This window comes from Phaenicophaeus curvirostris, chromosome 5 (genome assembly GCF_032191515.1).
Source record: "Phaenicophaeus curvirostris isolate KB17595 chromosome 5, BPBGC_Pcur_1.0, whole genome shotgun sequence".
Classification (NCBI taxonomy): Eukaryota; Metazoa; Chordata; class Aves; order Cuculiformes; family Cuculidae; genus Phaenicophaeus; species Phaenicophaeus curvirostris.
In genome coordinates, this window is record NC_091396.1 from 5,281,931 (window position 1) to 5,307,857 (window position 25,927).

Here is a 25,927-nt window from a genome sequence, read left to right on the forward strand (position 1 = left end):
GGAACCAGGTATTTAATGTAATTGCTTTCAGTATAGCAGCACAAGGAAATTGTTCATTTTGATACAGTTATCCATTGTTCACCCTTAGCCATTAGTAAAATGAGATAGAAGGGATTGAAAAGGTAAGGTATTAGGTGAATGAAAATGGATATAGTTATTTCAATGTATCATATTGCTTGGCTGATGTAAGTAAATGGATGATTAGACAAAACCAGTGCTCCCCTCACCTATTCCCTTCCCCTTTCCCCCCTCATTTAAGCATCCACTGGTGTCTCTAAGAATACTTAGGAAGATTAAAAACTAACGATAAATAAGGAGGTGAATCTATTGCAGAAATCTGACACTCCTTTTCCGACAGCAGTATTTATTTCATCACTGCTTACTGAGATTCAGAAGGAGTTTCTTTCATAAGTGAAATCAAAGCCAAAGCAAGCAGAGCTTTGGGAGTACATTTTGGTAATCAGTAAACTAGAGGCGATCCTTCCAGGGAACAGTAATTTTTTTGTAAGAATAAGGTGATTATATTGCTTTGTTTTCTAATGGACTGTAATACACTTGGGAGCAGTAGTAGTGTAACATTTTATTTGTCGTAGACTTAGGTAATGGTAACTCTTACAGCCAAGCCTGAAGTAGATTTAGAATGAATTCTTATGCATTAAGAGTCTTTGAAGAAGAAAAATGGATAAAAGAGTGGTGCTAAATACTGAGGGAGAGTAGTTTAAGGCACGGGCGGACGAGGTGCTAAGGGGCATGGTTTAGTGTTTGATAGGAATGGTTGGACTCGATGATCCGGTGGGTCTCTTCCAACCTGGTTATTCTATGATTCTGTGATTTATTATATATAACTCTTCCTACTTCTGTCCCTTTAGTAATTTGTTGAAGTTTGTCATGGGTTCTAGCCAGGGGAAAGCAGTTAACTTCCTCTGTGTCCCAGGTAGGCAAATTGTATTACACTGATGAGCCCCATTTATGTAAAGGAATGGACTTGACAGATATTGACATTTTTCTTGATATGTATGGATTCATTGAAGGAGAATGGTGGAGATCATACCCTTGCCATCATATTCTCAGCTTTAGGAAGGGAGTAATGGAGAAGTGTGTCAAATAGCTGATTCCAAACTTTAAAGCTTGCAGTTTCCTGGAGATGTGCTGTGCTGACAGACTGACAGTATAGCTCACAATTTATGGTTTGGCTTATCAAGTCATCTTTGGTGGCAAGAATTTGTCTCACATGCGCCTTGTGATGAGCGTTGTGTTTTTTTCACCATTTTCTCCTTAACAGCCAGGAGGCTCCCAAAACATCTCCTGCTGTAGGGGAAGATATATAGGATGCCTAGGGAGGGATGTCATATTTTTTTCACAGCCTGCTGTGGGATGGAAACAGCCGGTGGCTTTTCATGTTTTGTGTCCTGTTTCATTCCTGATGAACTGCCAAATGTGCTTACTCTGGTGAAGTTAAGCAATATTTTCTTCATTGGGATACATGCTTCTATATTCATGCGGGCATTTACCACATTTACAATGATGAACCTTGGGTACCCCAACATTTTACTTATCACGTCCGTAGGAATTTTTATTTATTCTATAATTAATGTTTGAAGTGAAGCTTTAAGGAAACTTCTACTCTGAGAAAGGCAGCATGTACAAATGTGATTATTTTGTAACTTTGCGTAAGTATGGGTGGTGGATGAAAGAATTTATAATGTGAATTACTAAACACACCACTTCTAAAAGAATGATAAAAAAGAAGAACCAACAGGTTTTGAGCTGGTTTTAAGACAAAACTAATATGAAGGAACAAGCTAACAACATCCTGAGTCTTATAGCTATGTGGACTTATTTCTAATTTCATGTTTTTATAAGAGGATTTCAAAATGCATCGTATTTTAATTGCATTTTTTTTCTGAGTTTATCTCTTATCTTTCTCAGAGTATAACTCTTACCTATTGCAGTGTCCTTGGCAGTGTTGTCAAGAATATTGCTCTGATTGTACATGGAGATAGCACAGATCCCTGATGGTTCATTGTGTAGTCCTGTTCTTGAGGGATACAGTGATAGTTATGTAACCCATGAAATCCCCTGTGCACTCTCAACCACAGAGTGGACATCTTCTGCTGTTGTAGGTCACTCCTGCAACATCCCAAGAGCCAACAGCTCCTGTAGGGCCAGCGTCAGTTTATTTGGGATTAACTCAGTTTTAGTTGAAGTGGTCTCATTATAATTAACAGCAGTCACATTTTTCTCTCTACTCTCCAGTGGGCTCAATATAGTTTGAGAGGACATAAAAGTGTTCTCTTTTTCAAACAGACACTATGTCGTTTCCCTGAAATTTAAAGTAGTTTCTTGACGTAGTTGCTGGTATTCTGGAGTATGTTAAAATACCTGGAGGTGATGAAGAACCTCTCTGCTATAATTTCAGTGAGAGAACTTAATGAATGTTCCTCAGAATCCATGAATCCCTTATAGCAGTGTCCTCAAAAACATCAATCTGCTTTGATTGAGTCCAAGAGGCCACAGAGTAGCTGGAGAACAGGGATGGTGGCACTGACTTGGGTATAAGTTCTGAGTCCTGCTGGCCAAACAGACTCTGAAATGGAAAAGTAGCTTGCTTGTTACATAGCCTCTCATAAGCCAGTCAGTGAAAGAGGAAATTAAACAGTGTCTTTCAAGAAAAGTTTTTACACCCACTCAGGCACACTACTTAGTAGCCTCTTCTGCTACCATATGTTCTAAATACAAATACCAATATACTTCCAAAGTATAGATAGAAAGAAAAAATTAAAAGGCTTGAATAATCCTTGATAAAGCAGTCTCTTAACTTCATTTAAGTTCTAAACATCACAGTGAATGCTATTACACAAGAAGAATCTTGACTTGTGTTTGCTAGTTACTTTGGCATGTTTGAGCAAATGACTGAGCTGCTGCCGTTAGCCAAAACCTGTTCCCCCAAATGTTTCTTTCTGCTTTTTGTAATTATTTTTAATCTGTGCTCTCTAAGCTGCATTATCACATGTGAATTTTTGCTGCATATTTTTAAAAATAACTTATTTGCAGCTGTCAGCGATGCCTTATGAATAAGTTATCAACCATCCCTGGAGTTATAACTGCAAACAGTTAAAAAAAAGTAATATTTATAAGTCTGTGAACATATTCTATTAATGTATTTATTAAATGAATGCATTCATTTACTTAGGATTAAGAAAATAGCTCCTTTCTGTTAAAAAAAACACTGTTACTTGTATTTTCTTTAATGCTAACTCATTGGTGGTGTTTTCTAACTGATTTAAATGATCTTTTACAAAAAGTACCATTTAAATAAACTGTTTTTATCCTAAGAGGTCTCAAGGCTCTTGAGGACCATCCCCCCCAAACCAACTACACAAACATTTAATAATGCATCATAAATTGCCAGAATAATGATGGCAAACACAAGGGAGAGTGGAACTGCAGATTTCCAGTTCTCCTTAGAGAGGAGTTGAGTTTAATAGAATAATAAAAGGAGAATCTTCTCACTTAGGAGGACACAAGATAGTCTGGATAGCAAGCTTTAAAGAGCCTGATGATGTCTTTCATGGTAGAATTGTGGTATTTTGAGGAATGTGGCTGAAATAACCTGGCTCCAAAAAGTTGGTTAGATCATTGGAAACTCAGGTTATGAATAGCTCCCAGTTTTAATTTTAATTTTGAAGGAAAAAAATCATAGCCTAAAGTAGAGAAATTAATTTGTATGTTATTATAAGCATTAACAAGGATGGAGAAAGGGAGCTCATCTGGTATCTAGGCAATACTTTAATGTCTAAGGGTGAATTTCACCAGAACAGATTTCAGGAATTGACTACTTTTCTGTATGACTGCTGGGTGAATTGTTTGCTTATGTAGCTAAGAATGGGTGTTCTCTGGAAGAGGGGACAGGCCTCTTGGGTGGACTATGGGAGGGAAGTGAGGTTGTGCAGAGAAAAAATCAGAAGGGCTAAGGCTCAACTAGAAATCAGATTCGCAAAGTCTGTGAAAGATAACAAAAAATCTTTCTATAAATATATAAACAATAAAAGGAGGACTAGGGAGACCATACAGTCCCTATTGGACGCAGAAGGAACAACAGTGACAGGAAATGAGGAAAAGGCTGAGGTACTTAATGCCTTCTTTGCCTCAGTCTTTAGTTGTAAAGAAAGTTGTTCCGTCTGTGTACAAACCCAGGAGCTAGAGGAGCAAAATGTGGCTCCCATGATCCAAGAGGAGGTGGTCAGAGCCTTGCTAGCCCGACTAGACACCCACAAGTCTATGGGGCCGGATGGGATTCATCCAAGGATATTGAAGGAGCTGGCGGATGTGCTGGCCAAACCCCTTTCCATCATCTTCCAACAGTCCTGGAAGACTGGGGAAGTCCCACTGGACTGGAGGCTGATGCTGTGCCCATCTACAAGAAGGGAGGACCAAGAAAACTACAGGCCTGTCAGTCTGACCTCAGTGCCAGGGAAAGTCATGGAGCAGGTGATCTTGAGTGCTATCATGAAGCACATGCAAGAGAACTGGGTGATCAGGCCCAGTCAACAAGGGTTCACAAAAGGCAGGTCTTGCCAAACTAGCCTGATCGCCTTCTATGACAAAGTGACTCGGCTACTGGACGAGGGAAAGGCTGTGGATGTATCTTCCTGGACTTCAGTAAAGCCTTTGACACAGTTTCTCACAGCATTCTGCTTGAGAAACTGTCACCTCTGGGCTGGACAGGCGCACACTCTCCTGGGTGGAAAACTGGTTGGCTGGCCGGGCCCAGAGAGTGGTGGGAAATGGTGTGAAATCCAGTTGGAGGCCAGTGACAAGTGGGGTTCCCCAGGGCTCAGTGCTGGCTCCAGCCCTGTTCAATGTCTTTATCAATGACCTGGATGAAGGCATCGAGTGCACCCTTAGCAAGTTTGCGGACGACACTAAGCTGGGTGGAAGTGTGGATCTGCTGGAGGGTAGGGAGGCTCTGCAAAGGGATCTGAACAGGCTGGACCGCTGGGCAGAGTCCAATGGCATGAGGTTTAACAAGGCCAAGTGCCAGGTCCTGCACTTGGGGCACAACAACCCTGTGCAGTGCTACAGACTAAGCGAAGTCTGTCTAGAAAGCTGCCTGGAGGAGAGGGACCTGGGGGTGTTGGTTGACAGCGACTGAACATGAGCCAGCAGTGGCCCACGTGGCCAAGAAGGCCAATGGCATCTTGGCTTGTATCAGAAACGGTGTGACCAGCAGGTCCAGGGACGTTATTCTGCCTCTGTACTCGGCACAGGGGAGACCGCTCCTCGAATACTGTGTTCAGTTCTGGGCCCCTCACCACAAGAAGGATGTTGAGGCTCTGGAACGAGTCCAGAGAAGAGCAACAAAGTTGGTGAGGGGGCTGGAGAACAGGCCTTATGAGGAACAGCTGAGAGAGGTGGGGTTGTTTAGCCTGGAGAAGAGGAGGCTGAGGGGAGACCTCATTGCTCTCTACAACTACCTGAAAGGAGGTTGTAGAGAGGAGGGTGCTGGCCTCTTCTCCCAAGTGACAGGGGACAGGACAAGAGGGAATGGCCTCAAGCTCCGCCAGGGGAGGTTTAGGCTGGACATTAGGAAGAAGTTTTTCACAGAAGGGGTCATTGGGCACTGGAACAGGCTGCCCAGGGAGGTGTTTAAGGCATGGGTGGACGAGGTGCTAAGGGGCATGGTTTAGTGTTTGATAGGAATGGTTGGACTCGATGATCTGGTGGGTCTCTTCTAACCTGGTTATTCTATGATTCTATGAATAGTCTTTAAGGTACCTTCCAACTCAACTCATTCTATTATTCTATGAATTTTTATTTTTGTTCTTCTCAGGATTGCTATGCTAGTTCAGGGCTGGTCTGCTCTAAAAAGTATGACTAATCAAGTGTGACTTGCATGTGAGTGTGTGTTTTTAAAATATTCAGTTATTTTGTTTGTTTAACCTGATAATAACGTGGTCATTATCCCTAGGGAGGCATTTAAATTGATAGAAAGCAGATTTGGAATATTGATACTCTTGTCCTGATCGTAAAGTAGGTATATCAATGTGAAGCACTTTTATGCCCAGAGGAAGAGACTGCACCACTTTAATGATGCTCTAAATGTCAAAGTGGTAGCACTTCCTGATATTATTATATTGATAGTTATTTTATTGCTAATGGGTTTCCAGGTGATGCTACACCAGTCTTCATTTATGAAGGCATTTTTAGCTAGGTTGTTACTTAACGACGTTAGGGTAATGTTTCTCAGCTCTCTTGACAGGGTGGTTATCCTTTGGCCTATATGCTTTTCTTTTGGGTTGTTTCCCTGCCTTTCACTGGGCAGCAGCTCCGTCCCTCAAAGAGGAATGGTGAGGGTCACTTGTGTTTGCATGGCTCTTTCTTGGAAGAGATGAATTGCTATTGAGGAGTCCAAGTTGGTAAACAGTTTTAAGGCTAGGCTAAGCATTTGCAGCCAATAATTAGTCTTTTCTTATTCAGGCAACTGGAGGAAGCTGAGCTGCTGGCAGCTCACAGGGAACTGCTGACTTTCTTTATGCTTTGTGGCTCCCTGGGGGCTGTATTGCACAGGTTGAGAAACCAACCCTGTGCTAAAGGCATGGAGTATGTCAGACCAAAAGAAGACAGGCTGTGGGAGGGTTAAAAAAAACCAAAAAGGCAAGCAGAGCTGAAGTCAAGTGAACCTGGCAGTGGAAAGGAGATAAGAGCAGAAGAGGAGAGATTCAGGGAGAATTTAGAGGACAAAAAGTAAATATAATGAACAAGAAGCTGCTAAGTCAGTGGAGTGAAAATAGCATAAGGTAACTGAAATTTTAGGACCTCTCTTATGCTAGTGTTGTGCTCCATTGTTTTGGAAAGTTTGTGATTCCATTGGCTTGTGAACGTATTTTATGATTTGACATTATTTAAATAACAAGGTTGACTTTATATTTTTAAAAATCCAGATAATTTAGATAAGAGTTTAATACATTTCAATTGAAGGCATAGAATTGACTTGAATAAAAAGACAAAAGGGGAAAGGAATTTACCCCCTATTAATAAGGTTTTCTTTTTGGGAGTCATAAATAAAAGATTCCACCTCCCCACCCCCTTTGGTTTTTTCTGTCTTTGTTTCCTTACAGAGTGCTTGAAAATTAGAATCAATTAGAGTTTGGGAAAATACACTCCCCAAACAGAAAGCCAGTAATGGGGAAGTAGTTGCAAATGGAGTAATTGATTCTGATACTTATCAGATTTCCAAATACATCATGTGTTGTTGCTCTGAAACACTTCATGCTTTGTTTTATTTTGTTTTGAATTGGACATTATGGCTTCCAGTAGTTGAAATATGATGCCCCAGCCAAGAGGAGATGCTGCTGCTAATGTCCAAATGGATTATTATTAAATGCAAGCAAACTGTGGTCTGTTATTTCAGAGGCAGAGATTGCTGTATTTCAAGATCGTTCATTCATGGGCTAACAGTTTAAAAAAACAGCAGGTCCCTTTCACCTTTTGGGTGATTGGACAAAACTCCCATTGCCACTAACAGGAACTGTGCCCTTTTTACAGCAGAGAGTAATTTGCTTTGCTGTGACTTGTTGGAGGGGACAAACAGTATAAAGATCCTTTTGTTGTGATTTGGTGTCTCACTGTTGTCTTTAAACACTATAAATATTTAGCAATAGGATTCCAAGTCAGGCATGAAAAGACGTAAGTGTTTTTTTTAAATTTGTGAAGTACATGTGCAGGTGAGAACCTTTTTCACTGACCATGCATTGAACACTGGTTGTATTGTCTTTCCATCTCACCTTGGTTTGTTTGTTTGGTTGATAAGAGATGATGAGTGTCTGCTGTGTGGCGAAATGCATGTCAAGTGCTGAGCAGGTAGCTCCACTGAGATACTTTTCTTGTGTTTTGTACTTGCCTTGTGTTTTGTCCATGGGTATTCATAGCATTGAAAAAAAAAATTTCACAGAAAGGGTCATTGGGCACTGGAACAGGCTGTCCAGGGAGGTGGTTGAGTCACCTTCCCTGGAGGTGTTTAAAAGACGGGTGGATGAGGTGCTGAGGGGCATGGTTTAGTGTTTGATAGGAATGGTTGGACTTGATGATCCAGTGGGTCCTTTCCAACCTAGTTGGATTCTATGATTCAATGATTGCTGAGTGCACTGGCACAAATTGGAAAAGATAATATATGTGTATTTCCCCTGTAAGTCCAAGAACGCTGCTTACTACTGGAAGGAGTAATGGTGATAACTAATTACCTGTAGGGTAGGTGAGTACTGTGATAATGGAGCTGTGTATAGACAATGGACCCTGATTCACAACTGTTAATGAAACACTTGAGTCCAGCAGAATAGCACTGGCTTACCAAGCCATCCCACCCTGTATTGTAATGGTCCTTACTGAAAAGTAGAAGCCAAAATGTCTTTGTTTTTGGAGCTAGCTTGTGTAGATGGAAGCTGGTGATATGTGAATGATCATTATGCTGTGTCAAGTCTCATTTCAAAGACCATAAGTATACCTTTTTAAAAGAAAAACAAACTGCTTCACCAGTCTAGAGAGAAACATAAATCATGTATTTTTATCACCTTAAAAGACCACTAGAAGATGAGCTCTAATATTTCAAATGCGACAAGCAATCTATACCCATGAATCACAATTTGAGTTCCATTACAACTGAGCTGATATATACCACTGTGTGCTTTATGGATTTTACTCTAACAATATTAAGTAAAAACCCAAAGCTTTTTGTGAGGAATACCTAACCTGTTACAAGAATTTGTAGAAATGCAGTCCAGAACAATAGCTTTAGCATAGCCCTACAGGCTTTAATAAGAAAATACTATTGCCAGTTTTGACCTCTCAATATTACTCTCTGTAAAGGAAATGCCTGTATTATTAGAAGGGTAATATTGCAAATGTAAAAGAAAATGTGAAATACTGAAAGGGTTTATGGAAAATGCACCTAGAAAGATTGAGAAGAGTGTTACATGAGCAAAGTTGCAACAGGGGGATCTTTTGTTCCTTCTGCTTCCTTTGTTAGGCCCAATCTTTTTCTTCCTGGGCTCAAGGACTTCTGCAGCAACTCAGTGTCACTTGTTCTCAATTCATCTATTTATAGTCAAGTCATCTCTTGAAGTCCTTAGTCTCCTTTTGAGAAATTCCCACACAGCGGTATTTTCATAAGGTTAATTTTCAGGTGAATTGGTTGCTGTTTTGACATTCTTGCTTTCTTTTCAGACATCGTTTCGTTCCTTTCCCTTTTATGCTAGAAAATTATTAGATATGCAAGAACAAAACTCCTCAAAGCTATGCTCCAAAAGCCTATTAAAAAGAGGCTGCAAGCAGAACAGTGTGAACGCACGTCAACACCTGAGTGTTTCCCAAGTGACTCTAGCACTCAGTGGTGTGATAACAAGACATGTGGGAGGATTTTTCTTGGCTTTTATCTTCCATATATTGATGCTCCTGACTATTTAAAATTCATTTCATCAAGTGGCACTGCAACAGATACAACAGAAATGCATGAACGACATGGTTTGAGGCATTCACAGTGCTATACGAAGTCTTTTACCCCCAGGCCATCCTTTCTAATTCAGCCCAAGTTAGCAGCAGTCAGAAATCACTGCCAACTGACAGCTGTTTGGTGGCCAACATGAAGTGATTTAGGTAGCAGTGTCTGCTGGACAGATGTCTGTAGTATAGAAAGTATGAATATAGCTGGCATGAGTTTCGTTTTCAGAGACTGGCAAATGTGTTTCTCAACTACAGCTACTTCGGTTTAGGGAGGTAAATCAGAACACCTGAATTTAGGCAACCAAGAACTCAGCGTGTGCATAAATATACCCCTCACCCCTTGTTGAGGTTTAATTCTGATGTCAACGTGCTAACCCTTGTAGCAATTCCATTGTGTCTTCATAAACACCATGAGTGGAGGGAGAAGGGAGACTGTAGCTTGGTCTGTACAAAGTGCTATGCAAGAGGATGTGGTGGGGGACCACGCTGTGGTGTGAACAACTCATGTGTATCCCAACAGCTGAGGAATATCTTCAGTTGAGTTGTGAATTAATGTCTTCCTGGAGTGTAAGCAATTGATAACAAGGAGAAAGTAATAGAGGAGAAGAAAAAGAAAAGTCTGATTCATCTTTCTTTGTGTGGACATATGCAACACTAGAATTAATTTTTTGAAAACCATGAATTACTTCATGTGAAGTCTGTGCTACAAAGCAGAAAATCTATCCTGCTGAAAAAAAAGAATAAAGAAAATTCTTCAGTATAATATCTGGTTTTGTGAGGAAAGAAGTGGGAAGATTTCAAACTTTACAATATCACAAAGCTTTGGGATATTTAAACAGGCAAGCAAATGATAGGTTTGATTCACTATTGTGATCGGTTTTGAATTTTGGGTTTGCAGCAATAGGAGAGATCACTCAAGCAAACAGAGGTATGAGGTCAAGTTTCTACTGCTCCTTAGTCATCTTTTTTTTTCCTTTTTGTTGGCATAATGCAAAATAAGCTTAGAATGGGCAGAGGAGACCCGATCTTCTGCTTGAGTGGGATCTGGAAATGGCACGCAGCACTGTTCAGTAACTCCTGCAGAAGTGTGTTTGAGGGATGGAGCACTGTCAGAGCACTTGGGTTAATCTGGAGGGCTGGAGTGCTTGTTGGTCAACTCAGCATTTGGATGTGCAGCATTGGCCTGATGAACATTGCCCTGTCATATCTGTCCAGCACTGTAACTGATATCATACTGAACAGAGTTACTGTGCCTTCATATTTTCTGATTGGACAGAGCTAGGGTTTTCAGTGCTGCATACTTTTGATGTTGTTTTATGTGTTTGAAAACTCTGCATCAATTTGTCTCTTAACGTTGTCATAGGAAGAAAACCAAACAGGTATATGTTACTTTTCCAGAATTAATAATTTTAGGATTTCATGAAGAACAGTGGAAGGAATGCATTACTATGATACAAGAGTTTTAGCTCTGCTTTAAGGAATACTTTTCTACTGAATTTGCCTTGTTTTTTAATGCTAGGGTTGAGCCAGATTACCCTTAGGGTTGTAAATGGAATTTATTTTCTCTTATTTTAATATTGTGTCATGTTCTTCATTTTACTAAGCCTGACCGTGACTTTCCTTGGTGGTTCTTCCCTGCAGATATTGATGAGTGTGCTGCCAAGATGCATTATTGTCATGCCAATACTGTGTGTGTTAACTTGCCTGGATCCTATCGTTGTGACTGTGTCACGGGATATGTCCGTGTGGATGATTTCTCCTGTACAGGTGAGTTCTTAGGTATACAGCAATAATTGTGTTATGCGCTGTGTGTTGTGTGTATTACAAAGCTTCTAATTAGTCCCTGTGCCTTGCCAAATGCCACACACTAGCTGGCCCTCTGCTGGCGTAACGTATCAGATGCAAAATGGATAAATGTGGTATGAGGTATCTTTCCTATATATGGACCCTTTGGAATTAATTCAGAAAGTGGATCAAGAAGCCCTGTGGTGCACACACCGATTTATGTTGTCAGCCAGGACATGGTTCCTTTATGTCCCATTGCTGGCTTGCATACGAGGTGCAAAGGCTGAGATCACATCACATGCATAGTGAGAGGAGAAGACATTTTATTACCTGTGGCTTGAAACTGGTCAGTGGATTTAAGCATGAGAAATTATGCAGGAGGGAGAAGCTTTCTGGATGGAGCTGAGGCAAATATATAAAAGCAAGACTGAAAATTATACATATAAAGTCCTCAAACTGATTTATTATTGGGTGGATTGGAAGTTGTTACTATTAATGTTAAGAGTGAATGTCTCCAGGACTATGACATGTGTTATTTAGAAAAGAGAACAAGTGTGATAGCATTAGACAATAAATCCGGTGATTCTTTTTTAATACCTGTCAGCAAAATGAGCACTAAAAATTCTTAGCGGAAAGTAGGTAGGTCTCATTTCCATCTAGAGGTTTTTAAGGAACCTTCCCTGCCAATCTCTGGGAAACATGTGAGAAGATGCTGAAATGCTAGGTCCAACTATACCTACCTAGATAACATCTTTCAATCACAACCTTCCAGAAAGGCTGATCTGAGGATTGTTTTGATGCTGCACCTGTCTGGCAAAGGAGGAAAATATCAGGTAGATTTATTGAAATAGAAATAAGTCAGCTTGACTCAATACCATATTTAAAATTGTGTTGGGTGAGCTCTTTTCTCAAGTGGAAAGATGGCACAAGAGTATTCAATATGAGAATGATTTCCAGCCTGGAATAATTATGTTGTAATGAGCATGTTATCCTTAGGGAAGATTATAGGAAATGTTGACTGTCATGATGACAGCATATCCTGTAGCTAAGATTATGTAGTTTATAAAAACTATTGGGAAGTCCTGCCCACCTCTTGAGAGTGGCTTGTACTGAGTACTTGCCAGGAAATGGATTTTTATTTTGCCCAGAGAATCATCATTTCTATATAGCCTTTGTGTCTTTTGAGTAAACTTTTGAATGTTTCTTGATCTTTTGCAATCCACCGTGTCAGATAAGTTTCATACGTGAAATTTTGCTCTAAATGTGTGTGCTGTGTGAGGCGGTGGCCTTCACAGTGATGGGGGAAGTCGTTTTGGTATTCTGACACTTGCTTTTCATAATGGTACTATTAATTTCCTAATATTCCTTTTATTCCAGCAAGTTATTATGATTAGATATGCAAATGGTTTAGAAAGCAGGGTATTTGGGACTTACAGAAAAAATGTGAAGTATTTAGACAACTTTCTTGACAGTAATGGGTGAACATTCATTTAAAGTGCATACATACAAAAAAATCCAGAACTGGTGTAAGAATGAATTAATAGAATGAGTGAGATAACTATTTCTCGCAGGTTTATTATCTTGCTAAAATTACTTTTTTTTGACATGACAGTTAAAAGCACAACAAGTATGTAACCAGTGAGGAGAAACGTGATTCCTTGGCTGTTGTATCTAGAAATAGTAGTTTGTTGTAATAAGAAATGTATTTAAAATAAGTATTGTGCAGTAGAGGCACTAATCCTGGTTTTGTATCTTGCATTATGTTTACAGAGACTTTTCCTCTCATCAATCTTAAAAAAATAAATAACAGTAATAATAAGGGAAAAACTCAGGCAGCATATATTTAACTAGCTCCCCTTCAGGCTGGCACCAGTGCATAGCAGGCACAACCATAATAGGCTGTAGCTATTACTCAGTTTTTAAATATGTTCCTCTTTATTCAAAGAAAATAAATGAGAAATTATCTTGCTATTGAACCACGCATTTGGGGAGAAATCTGAAAGCCAGAGATGGGTTGTCAGTCTGATTACATCTCAGTTTTCTGTAAGTGGAGTCAGGCTCTAACAGGTTCTAGGTAAGTGTTAATAAGCTTCAAATCTAAGCGTGTAACGAACATTCACAGCATTCCATGCATTTGGTGCACTGGTGAACTAAAAGCAGAGTTGTTCCATAGAGCAGGAGGTGTCATGTTTTGGGAAGTTTGAGTTGAATTCATCAAGGTACAAAGTTATCTCCTGCAGTTGGGCAGGTTCTGTGTGTTGCTGGGCAGGCCTGGCCTTGGTGGCCTTGGTGGTGGCCCCTGTGCTCTGGTGGCTTTCAAAAGGTGGAAAGCAGTGATATGTGGGAGCTGTAAGGCAGGAACATTTTCCTGAGCTGAATGAAATATTTCAATTTGGTATTAGGGGTTTTATCTTTATAAAAAGAAATGAAGGCAATGTTGAAATGCTAGGTCAATTTGAATTGAGCAAAATTAGATTCAATTGAATATTGCTGAATTTTAAATATGCAGCTTCCAGTGTGTTTCTTGTAACCCTGCAACTTCCTCAAATTAAACTAATTTGTTCTGGTTTAGTGTTGCTGAAACTTTTTTCCCTAAAACAATTTTTGATTAATATTTTCCATTTCTGATCATGAGAGTCGTGGAGCCGGAACTTCCCGTGGTTATCAGTAAGAAGTTGCTGTGCTGATTGCAGAGAAAATGCAGTCACAGAGACAGAGTGACAAGAATAATACTCTGAATGAAGTCTACGATTCTATTAAATAGCTATGATTTAAAATTAGGTAGTTGCTATTTTAATAAATAATCAATATTCAGTCTCACATTGGCATAAGACCTTGTGTGTTGAGGTTCATCCCTTGGTATTTTGTGACAAGTCAGTCAGCCTAGCTGTAACATTAACCTACATTCACCAAGAAAGGTACATTATTTTTTTTCTGCTTACCTATTCCTAGAGCTTTGAGCTCTGAATGTTAATAAAGTAGTTGAGCGAAAGACAGGTTTAGTAAAGAAAGTTACCCGTGAATAGGAAGCTTCTTTCAGTCTCTTCCTGTGACACTGACAGGTTGTTTATCTGTTCTCAGGTAAATCATTGTGTTGCCCATTGTGAAAACGGCAGCAAGATTTGCTGCTCCAGATGCTCTCATTTACTGGAATCTACTGATTTAAAGCATTTTATTGACTTCTAAAGGTTTTTACCCTGGTTGCTTGTTGAAAGATAAGTTCTCTTGGGTTGCTTTCTCCTAATGTACCAGTTTGGGAGTTAACTTCAAAAGTGCTTTATAGTTGATGCTTTTTGAAGCATTATAAATTACATAATAAAAATCTCATAATTCTATTCTTGATGGGCTGCATCTGTTCTCTGGTGTGATTTTGAAAGTGTGTGTATAAGATTTTCTGCAGTTTGAAACTGCAGTAAATACTTTGTATGTCCCACTGCCATTCAATCAAGTAAACAAATGATGTTTTATCTTAATAGACTCTAAATTGTTTGTAATAACTAGATACGTCATGCTGATACACAGAAGAAACAATGTAGGTGTATCTCATCTCTCTTTGCATAGAACTTGCAGTGAAGACAACAGTATTGATCATGATAAAGATTCCTGGCCTTTAACATCTATGATAACCATTTTAAAAAAATATCCCTCATTTTGGAATGCTTTCCTTGTGGATGCATGGGACACTGAAAACTTCCTAAACTCCTGCACTTACTCAAAGAATAAGTTGTCTCATTTTGTGTAGTCACTGCTGGGCTTGAACGCACTATTTTGGGTTTTTAATTTTTTTTCTATTTCCTACTATTATATAGTAAAGCTTAAAAAAAGCTTTACAAATGAGAGTGCCAAGAGATTTTTATTTCTTTATTTGCATGTCTTACTTATGGCCCTTTTGCAAAATAAAGTAGCTGTCTTTGGACTTGAGAATGACTTGGTCCGTTCTGCCTTAGGGTCAGGAAATAGTATGGAAATATTCAGGAAATAGTATGGAAATAGTATCCTATTCAGGAAATAGTATGGAAAGTTATCTGGCCACCTGACGTATGTCAGCTGTGTGGTCTGCCAAAATGTGGTGTGACCTACATGCAAACATCCTTCTCTATATGCATAAAGCTATGCTGATGGATGTTTTTCCTCTGTGAAAGGGATCCACCTCCAGAATTTACTGTGGAGTTGTGCAGTTCTGCAGGATGTTTGAATACTGAACTGTGCCTTTAACCCTTTTTCGCTGCTCATTTTGTGGGATAATGTTCACTGAACTTCTGCCTTTGACTTCTCTAAGCAATGAGTCACTAAAATGCTGGTGTGTTACTTGTGACCAAGACCTTATCTACTGTGGAAACAGGAAGTATTTTCAAAATACATCACTCAGTATTTTAATTCTGTTGAAAAATTGATGTTATATGTATTTAAATAATGTATATTGTTTAGAAGTCTTAGAATTTAAATGTTAGTCTGTAGTTTATGTGCTAATTTGATTTGCAGCATAGGTAGACAGGAAGAAGTAGGATAACCTAATGATTTTGCTGAATTGTCCTATAAATGCCTTCGGTTCCATCCTATGTGGTTTCTGGAGCAGCAGTAGTTTTGAATCTAATGCACCTTTCAGAACAAGCCCTTCTGCAGCATGTTAATGGAAAAGTTGTGCCTAAAGCAGTGAAAAATGTTAAGTTCTGAGAAATCTCAATTTCAAGGGGAAAAAAACCCCAGCCCTCTCCCACTCTTCCCTTCTTCCCCTCTTCTGTCTGTGAAAGGCGACTTAACAGCAGATATTTCCTGCTATGATTAGAACAAATGTTGTTCCAATTGTTTGCTATCACTAAAATTGATGCCTTTAGATTCTTGCTGCTGGAATTTACCGGTCAGGTTCAAGGTGGTGTAGTTAACCCCATAATGCTACTAATAATGCAGCTAGTTTTACAATGGTGAATTGGCAACCTCAAAGGTCCGGTTACTGGCCTTTCCTGCAGAACCAGTGTGTGTGTGTTTGAAAAAGACCTGAATAGAAGCTTTCAGGCAGCCAATTGATAATACAGACACTCTTTGGAAAGTGGTGCTATTTCTGCAATCTAATCTACTCACGCTCTTTCCTCCCTTTTCCTTTTTGGTGAACTAAATCAGCATTCAAGAAAGAGATATTAATATTTTTGTATGGTACTTGAACTTTTGGAGTACTGTGTGGGGTCTTGGATGTTCTCAGAGGTCAGTTAACAAATATTACCACTGTTCTCGCAATGGCCTAGAGTTCGTTAATTAGTAGATGTATCTGCTAGCTGAAAACCCAAGTCTGGGTCAGTAACCAGTGAAGGTAGATCTGTGGTGGAAATGTTTTCAGGTACGTTTAGGGGAAGAGCCCTGCTTAGATCTCGCTGTTCTAAAAGATGTCATTAGTGATTATCTTGCCTAGTGCTACATGATTAAAAAAAAAATTAGGAAAATATTGCTTGGGTTGGGGTCATTTATAGATTGTGGCAGATGTTCAGCACTATGTTATGATGGGAGATAAGGACCCTGGGAAGATCTGTACCCTCCTGATTTTACATGGCACTGAGTATTGATATATGCTGCTCTGTAGCACTCCCTGCTTCGGAGTCCATGCTGTCCTTTACATAGCAAAGACTGTCCACTGTCCTTCTGTGCGCTGCATCTTGATTTGTGTGCTTGTCTTCTATTTCACTATATCTTCAATGCAACACTCTGGCATTTCCGTTTGGAAATAGGTCTTAAGCCAACCTGGATGGATGACACTATGTTTATATTAAGTCTTCAGGCACAAAATACTCTTATGCTGGTCTCTCCTTTCCCAGGGTCCTTATGTGTTGTAGAATCATAGAACGGTTTGGGTTGGAAGGGGCATTAAAGATCGTCTAGTTCTAAGCCCTCTGCCAGAGGCAGGGACAACTTCCACTAGGTCAGGCCTCATCCAACCTTTTCTTGAACACCTTCGGGGATGGGGCATCCACGACTTCTCTGGGCAACCCGTGCTGGTGCCTCACCAACCTCACAGTACTACATTTCTTCCTAACATCTAATCTAAATCTCCCCTCTTTCCACTTAAAACCATCATCTCATGCCGTATCACTGCACTCCCTGATAAAGATCTCCTCCCCAGCTTTCTTGTAGGCCCCCTTTAAGTTCTGAAAGGCTGCTATAAGGTCTCCCCAAAAGTGTCAAGTTCTAAAAGGCAGGACAGGACTTGGCTCCTAGTGTTAAGCAGTACTCTCATTTGAACTGAGGTCAATAGCATCTCTGTCTGCGGTACTGTGAAGTGAAATGCTATTTAGTTCCAGGTGCTTTGAAATGCAGAAACATTTGTTTCAAGTCCCTCACTGGAATGTTGGCCATATCCAGCAACAGGTAATCTAGGCACCAGTGGATTTTGCCTGCATAAGAAAGCACTACTTTGCTCTGCAGAACAATTCAACAGAGGACTAGAAGAGTATTGAGTCAATCCAGCAAAAGAAAAATGGAGTGATGACTGATAGTCACGCAGGTCTTGACTCAAACCCAATTAATTCAATAGAAAGCTTTCAATTGCATTTATTTTTGCATTTGATAAGTCCCATAGAGAGATAACTAGTGTACAGTTGCCATACGGAAGGGTGACTCTTCTGTATTCTCAGAGAATGCTGTTACTAACATGGATAAGGTAGGTTTTCAATGCATCCCTAGAGAGCTGGTAAGTATTTAATTGCTGTTTGCAAAAAGGGGAATCTGAGGTACAGAGAAGTGGAGCATCTTGCCCAAGTTCATGCTGAGACAGTAGCAGCATCGGAGAGTCCAATAAACAGAGTTAGAAAAACTGACATGGGAAAACCACAGACTTACACCAACAAGGATTCAGTGAACAGCGAGGTTTATGTTTAGTGGGTACTGATATTTTCACAAGAGACAATAGCAGTTCATTGAAGCACAGTGTGCATAGGCCCTGAGTAAGTTTTGTAACATCAGCTGGGGGTGTTTAGCCTGGAGAAGAGGAGGCTGAGGGGAGACCTCATTGCTCTCTCCAACTACCTGAAGGGAGGTTGTAGAGAGGAGGGAGCTGGGCTCTTCTCCCAAGTGACAGGGGACAGGACAAGAGAGAATGGCCTCAAGCTCCGCCAGGGGAGGTTCAGGCTCGGCATAAGGAAAAAATTCTTCACAGAAAGGGTCATTGGGCACTGGCAGAGGCTGCCCAGGGAGGTGGTTGAGTCACCTTCCCTGGAGGTGTTTAAGGCATGGGTGGATGAGGTGCTGAGGGGCATGGTTTAGTGTTTGATAGGAATGGTTGGACTCGATCCGGTGGGTCTCTTCCAACCTGGTTATTCTATGATTCTATGATTCTATCTTTTGTTACTTTGGAGTTCAATTATTCCCAGTCCTCTAATTTTAAATACCGTGTTACATTCCTTTATTCCTGACTTCACCTTCATTTACTGGATTTAACTGCAACATTTTTTACATTCCTGTCTTTAAAAAAAGCCACTGGGAAACTGCATATTATTTGCTCCTAAGTGCTTTCAATCTGAGGAAAAAATGTACTAAAAATGTAATATTTATAGTGATTTAAATCCCTCACTGGTAAATAGTTTAATTAAACATCTTTGTGCTTTCCTGTGCTCTAGGCATGGAAGTGCTACTAATTTGTCCAGAGTAGTTGGTAATCCTTTTGAGTCCTTTTGACACATTGATTTTCTGTAATTTTATTAATACTAAAATTAATTAAGCTGCTGACCGCAAATCATGCTGATAGTTGTATTTCTTGACTTAGGCTTAATTAGCATTTTTACATGATTTCTTAGCTGCAGCCTTTTGTGCTGGCATATATACTATCACAAAAATTTAGTATTCCAAATTGTTTTGCATATGCATGTTCATGCTTATGCATAAACTTAAGTGTTAAGCTCATGTGTAAAAATAATAATATTGATTTAATACCCATACAAGACCCATGAATGAATCTATCTGTCTAAAGAACAAGAAAGGACATTCCTTTCCACGTCACCAGGTTAGCATTTGTCCTGAGCTCTCTTCTTAGGGCAGGATTTCTCCTTTATACAATTGGACTAAATCCATTTCTATGGCCCATGAATTCTTGATCTATTTGCTAAATCTAGCAATTACTACTAACAGTCTGTGAGGGGAGAGATAGAATAAGAACAACCGCACTAATTTCTTAGAGGGAACATGCAGTGGCTGCAGGATCGATGTCAGTGGCTGGAAGCAAAAGGCTCTCATGTTTTAGTCATCTGCTTCCGCAGTAAACGTTAATGCCTTCAGCAATGTAACTTGCTTTTGGGAAAGAATTTATTCAATCAAATTCTGATCTTTGTGAAGCTCTAAAAGCCAGAGTTTGTCATCTTTGTCCAAACAAGCCAAAAAATCCCCCATGCTGTATTTTGTTTCTAGAAACCATTTGTAACAAACTCTTTATTCAGACACAGAATTGAACTCTCCTAGTAAATCATGGGAGTAAGTGAATCATAGAGAAGGGCATCTGGTTCACTTCTCCTCAAGGCAGGATCTGTGGACGCTGAAAAATGCTTTGTCTTATCTATTCTTAAAAGAACTGAACTGTCTTTAGTGAGGGAAATTCCTTGATCTGATTTTTTTTTCTCTATCCCCAGTTCTCACTCAGCCATTTAGAAAGGTTTGCTAAATGGCTACCTTAAATCTCCCTTACCACAGTTTAAGCCTGTCACCTCTTGTCATATTCTCAATGAACGTGGAGCATGCTTTGACCTTTCTGTTTGTAATCCTTTTTAATGTGTACAATCTCTTTTCATGAATATACTTTATTCTTCTCATCTGTAACATAAGAGCCTATTTTTAGGTTTATTGCTGAACTTTACAGAAATATTCTAAGGGGGTTTTCTTCGTAACTTCATGTTTTCCCGTCGGAAAAATCTGGGCCTGTGCCCCTAAGCTTTTAGTGTTTCTCAGTAGGTTTTTGTTGCCTTGAGCTGCAAGATCTTTGTTGTGTGTCTAGGAAGGTGTTCTAAAGAATGGTCCCAGGTAAGAGGCACAGTGTGCCTGGGGTCAGCAAGTCAGACAGACAGTTGTGGCTTATACCTCACATATTGATTCTCAGCGCCTGGGGTTGTGTTAATGTCTGCAGCCAAAGGCTGGGTAGCCAGGCACGACATTGACTACACTGGACAGGAATTCTCTGTTTGCCCTGTGATGTCCTCTTTTTCTATCCAAACACGTTGTTCAGCTAGACGTAGTAGAAATGTTAGACAGATGACTAATGGCCAGATCCAGACTCTCTATAGCATTTACTTATGTGGCTTGTCTGATTTCAGTAATAATGAGCATATTATTGTTGGAAAATATCAGAAAAAAAGGCTCAAATGCTCCTCCAATATGCATGTGTCTGTCTTGCACTGTGTAGTATCTGGAGTCTGCTGTGACCAAAGTCTGTACAGTGTACGGCACAGACATACGCATTTCTTCAAAAAAAAACCCATGCAGAGTAAGAAGAGTCCATTCACACTGAGATATGGGAATGCCAGATTCCTACCACTTCAATTTAAGGAATGATGGGAATGATCAGAGATGCAATCACTGGACCTCTAGAAAAGCCAGGAACTTGCAGTATATTAATTTGGATTTGACAAGGCTGTAACTTGGGGATTTCCTTCCGAAAGGCAGTGTGTCATGGTCAATGAGAAGAGTGTGACAAGGAACAGTGGGCACATCTGTGAAATGTGCAGGACTGCTGCTCTGGATGCTAGGGTTTAAGACTTCTGGAGTTAGGCCTTTATTTCTGAAACAAAGGAATTATAAAAAACTTGTTAAGCTCAACAGAAAATTTACCATGCAATTCATAGTGCTTATGTCTGATGAGCTTTTCTGACAGTGAGAAATATGTATGACAAAAGCTTTTGCAGGTCTTAGTTTTTCCTTTTCTAATCTAAAAGCGTATTTTATGCACAAGGAAATAATATATTAATATTTCTTAGTTTGCTATGGTCTCATTTTTATACCTGTGCTGAATATTTCATAGGGGTGTGCATATTGATTGGGGGAAAGTTAATATTTTATTAACAACTATTGATTCTTGAGTATCAATTACTGTGTACAAGTGATCAAAGAATCACCTACTGAGCAATCTTAGATACTGAAAAGACCTTAGGACCCTGGTTCAATGATGGGCATCTCTTATTTGTTTGAAGTGGCTGGGGTTTGTGAAAGACCCGTTTAGACATGTATTGTAGATTGCCCAACTCTTGCTTTGCTGGTTCTGCAGTTTCCCCAAGAACTAAAAGAAAACTTGTTTTCAGCAGAAGTGTGTGTCCTAAGGATTAGGGGATGGGGCAGAGTTCCTGTTGCTCTAAAGGTGTGCAATACGGTTTTCTCTTTTGGGTGGTCTCGTGCTGGTTTTGGAGAACCTTTATGTTCTGTCTATAAACAAGAATATAAAGATATGAGTAATGTTTGCAGGTGAATGCTGGTATGTCTGATAGCCTACTTATCCTAAATTTTTTTTTGGTTTTGTAAACATCAGTAAATAACCATAAATCTGGTAGTGTTGCCTTTTGGAAATATTTGTGAAATAATTTTAAAGGGTGTAGAGGAGCTGCCACCGGCAAGCAGACTTGCTTGGTCCTTAAGAGATACAGCCTTTGGGAATAGTGCAGAAAGGGTTTGAAAGAGAGGTGCTTTGATCTATCACTTTGTAGTTAATATTTTCATGCTTTCTACTGTAGGCTTTTTGCCTCCTAGTATGAAACTTCCTATTTAGTTACATGATAGCATGTAATAATTGCTCAAACTGAGGATTTTTCTGACTTTTCCAGAAATAACTCTTATTCTTTCTTGTTTGAGAAGTGGGACAGAGCTAGGCAAATGAGTGGCCCAGTCTTGCTAATCATGTTCCCATTAGAATAGTCTACTGTCATTTTTATGCACTTAGTTTTTTTTTTCCTTTTCAGAGTTTACAAATAAATTTCATTTTTAGGAGATGCAGTTCGTGCTGCTAGGCTGAGATAATCAGGTGTTTTGGGGAAGGCTTTCCTATTGTGACAGATGATAGCAGAAGGGGCCAGAAAACAGGGCTGCCAAGCAAAGGATAAGGATGACCATGGAGAGACAGCTTAATGACCTGTAAGGGTAAACTGTTTTTTTCCTGTTTATTTATGGTGAAAAGTTTCCATGTTTTCAAGATCCTAGGGATTTGCTTTAGTCTGCTTTGTGTTTCTCATAATGCAGAGTTCTATTTCACAAAATTTAATGTATATAAGCTTTCCTAATGCTGAACTGTGTACCAACATTTGTTCTTTATACTCATTTTTGGCTTGCTTGTTTGTTGTTTTTTTTGCTTTCAAAATAGCACAAATGTTGAAAGTGATATTTTGTGGAATGCCTCACATAGCAAATTCTTCTTCAAACAGTAAATTAAGAATGTCTATGTTTAGGCGCACATGTGGTCCATGAAGGGACAAAGAAACTCTGATCTTTGGAGCCTTGCTTTCAGATAGATTCTTTGGTATCTATCCAATTCTGAACTGCATCCTATATTTTACTTAGGCCATAAATGTGGCTTTGCAATAAAGCAAAGACATTCCAAGTGTAATCACATTCCACCACAACATAGAATTCTATTGTCTTTTTTGCATGTGTTAGTAGTACCTGCTCAATGCAAAGCTAAATGAATACTCTCTCCTTTTACTTCACTCTTCACATGCTTTTGAGAGTCTGACAAACCCTATAGTGCATTATGCAGGACAATGAATTAGAAGTGATTTATGAATAGAATAGGTAAATAGTTATTTTGCCTGACTTCGCTGTGTCTAGTTGCACTTCACAACAGAATAGAGAAAAGCAAGAAGGTAGTAGGCTCCATCTAATCTTGCTATACTGTTGTACATCCTTCACTTCTATGTAGATCCCTTCATTACTTGATCTCATTGAGTCATCAGCTTTCTTTCACCTTTGGGAAAAAGAACTTGCACATGCAGAATACTGCACTGGTAGTGTCTTGCAGGCTTTTCTGTGACCTAATGGAGCAGGCAGCTGTGTGCTGACTGTATGACACCCACAGTCTGAGCAGCAGCATGCTGTATCATAGAACCATAGAATAACCGGGTTGGAAGAGACCCACCGGATCACTGAGTCCAACCATTCCTATCAAACACTAAACCATGCCCCTTAGCACCTCGTCCACCCGTCCCTTAAACCCCACCAGGGAAGGTGAATCAACCACCTCCCTGGGCAGCCTGTTCCAGTGCCCAATGACCCTTTCTGTGAAAAATTTTTTCCTAATGTCCAGCCTAAACCTCCCCTGGTGGAGCTTGAGGCCATTCCCTCTTGTCCTGTCCCCTGTCACTTGGGAGAAGAGGCCAGCTCCCTCCTCTCCACAACCTCCTTTCAGGTAGTTGTAGAGAGCAATAAGGTCACAACTCAGCCTCCTCTTCTCCAGGCTGGAAGGCTGGTGGCATTCATCAGATCTTCAGGAACAGTGCAGGGAACTTGACGTTTCTCAGACCATTATGAAGTACCAGAATAAATCACATTTATGATCTTAGCTTGGACTAGAGTGTGCCTTTTGAGAAACATGGCACTGTGGTGGGGATGTCAGTGGGCTTATTGTGTTTCATTACTGTCATGGCCCCATTCACCTTGGGGTTGTGTCTTAGGCATGGGGGTTAATCACTTCCCTCCAGGAACAAGGGTAGCTACATGTATTAAAATAATATTCAGTTCTCTCTTTCTCTGCTGGCATGCTAAAATCACTTACTCCGATCTTTCGATCGCTTCACTCCAGGCTTGGGGAAACTAGGTTTATTCTGCCCATTAATGAAGATTCAAAGTCCATAGTCCAAGTGAGTCTTCTCTGCCCAGATCTGGTCTCTCTAACTGTTGCAAACTCAAGTAAGATATATAATACATGGCATCTGGCGATTTGGGTTCCTTATTGCTGCTGTTAGAATTGACCCCCTTACTGGGGTTATTAAAATAGAGAAGTTACAGATGATTTTTTTTTTTTTAAGAAGTTAAATAAAATTCCTAGCTGATTTGAAATGTGTGACAGTAACAGAAATAGCACGTCATACAGAATTGTTTGCCTAGGGCATGTGAAACATATAAACACACATGCTGTCTTTCATGGTTAATGCTCCAGAAGAAACAGAAAGGAATTTTTAAGGGCATCCTTGTTCCATCTGGATTGCTAAAATTTATGACCGATTTTGAGTGATTGAGTGTCCACAGCTGAATGTTATTGATGATACTTGTAAAAACAGCAAGAAGCTTCTTTATTGCACAGAAAGGGAAGAAGTTATGTAAAAAGTCAGCTGGAAAGACTTAACCCAAGTCATTAGTGGAATTTAAAGTGTAACTTTTTTTAAAGGAACTTGGGAAACAAAAAGCTGTAATGGGATGGGAGAATTTAACAGCTTTAAATATTCTGATATATAATACCTATAGGCCTCTTTTTCTAGGACACAGCCTTTTGCATACGTTTTATCAAAAACAGTCATGGAAACGTTTTTGACGTGGAACAAACTCAGTTGTGAAAATTAGCAGAGAGGGTTTTTATTTGTTTGTTTTTGTTTACATGTACCATCACATAAAGAAGTTAATGTGGCTAAACAGGTAACAGTCAACACTGAGGTTACCTACAAATTGACAAAATCCAGGGACTAGGTTTATAGCTGGTAGAAATCAAACTATATATGGTTAATTAGGTCTACTGTCAAACTGGATTCTGAAGTCTCTTAAATTGCTGCTGCTTTTGATTTGTTGCTCTGAGATCGTTGATTTATGAAAAATCATCTGTGCCATTAGACTGCCTGTCAGGATCGATAAATTGGATCGGGGACCAGGCACAGTTATTACCCTATGTGAATTTTGTTTTTGCACTGCAGAAAGAGGCTAATTAATTCAGTGACAAAATGAATTCATGCTTCTTTTGAAATACAATGCCGTTACCAGATATTTTTTTCTGAAGTCCATGAAGTTGATTTTTATACTTGATGTCAATGGCCCCTGTAGTACAAACTTCTGTTCCAAGGGAAAGCTTAGTGTTCTTAAGACAGATAATTTGAGATGATGAGTTTAAATCAGATTAGCAAAATACAGAAAGGTATAGAAACTAATGCTGCATTAAGGCTAACTGATTATTGTACTTGGCCTCTATGGGTACATTCAGACACCTCTTGAAGGCCATTAACAGATCAGTTTTGAATCCTGTGCTGTAGATTGTCCCAGTTATATAAGTTTTCCATCAACAGATGGTTTACAGATAAACCACTACCAAACTGAAAAACTGTTATTCCTTTTTATTAGTATGGCACAGCTCTTAACAGTTCAGAATTTGGTTACCAAACAAATAAAGGCAGTATGTAAATATGCCTTACTGAAAGCCAGCATAAGACTTAAGAACTGCTAAAATTATTGGAAAGGTTTTGCAAGGTGCTGAGCTGCAGGTTGCTACTGGATGCTGCTGCAGGCATCTGTTGGCTTTCTGGTCAAAACTAAAACTTGTCAGCTTGGGCCTGAGCCTGTGAAGTATTAAACAACCGCTGCAAAATTTTTAAGTTCCTTTTGTTTGTGAACGTTAATGTGGATAATGGGTTGTCAGCAAATCTCTGTAAAGACTCCATTCTGTATATTTTTTGGACTCTGCTTTGATGAACTTTTCTGTCTCTTTTCTGTGTGCTAC

At 39.6% G+C, this 25,927-nt stretch overlaps 1 protein-coding gene across 3 annotated transcripts in view; it reads left to right on the plus strand.

Moving 5' to 3' along the window:
• Positions 1 to 25,927, plus strand: part of NELL1 (neural EGFL like 1) — a 297,253-nt gene that overhangs the window by 134,953 nt on the left and 136,373 nt on the right. For all 3 annotated transcript variants that reach the window (XM_069857451.1, XM_069857452.1, XM_069857450.1), the window contains exon 13: positions 11,140 to 11,265. In XM_069857451.1, coding sequence (XP_069713552.1) covers positions 11,140 to 11,265 — 126 coding nt within the window. The remainder of the gene's footprint in view (positions 1 to 11,139; positions 11,266 to 25,927) is intronic.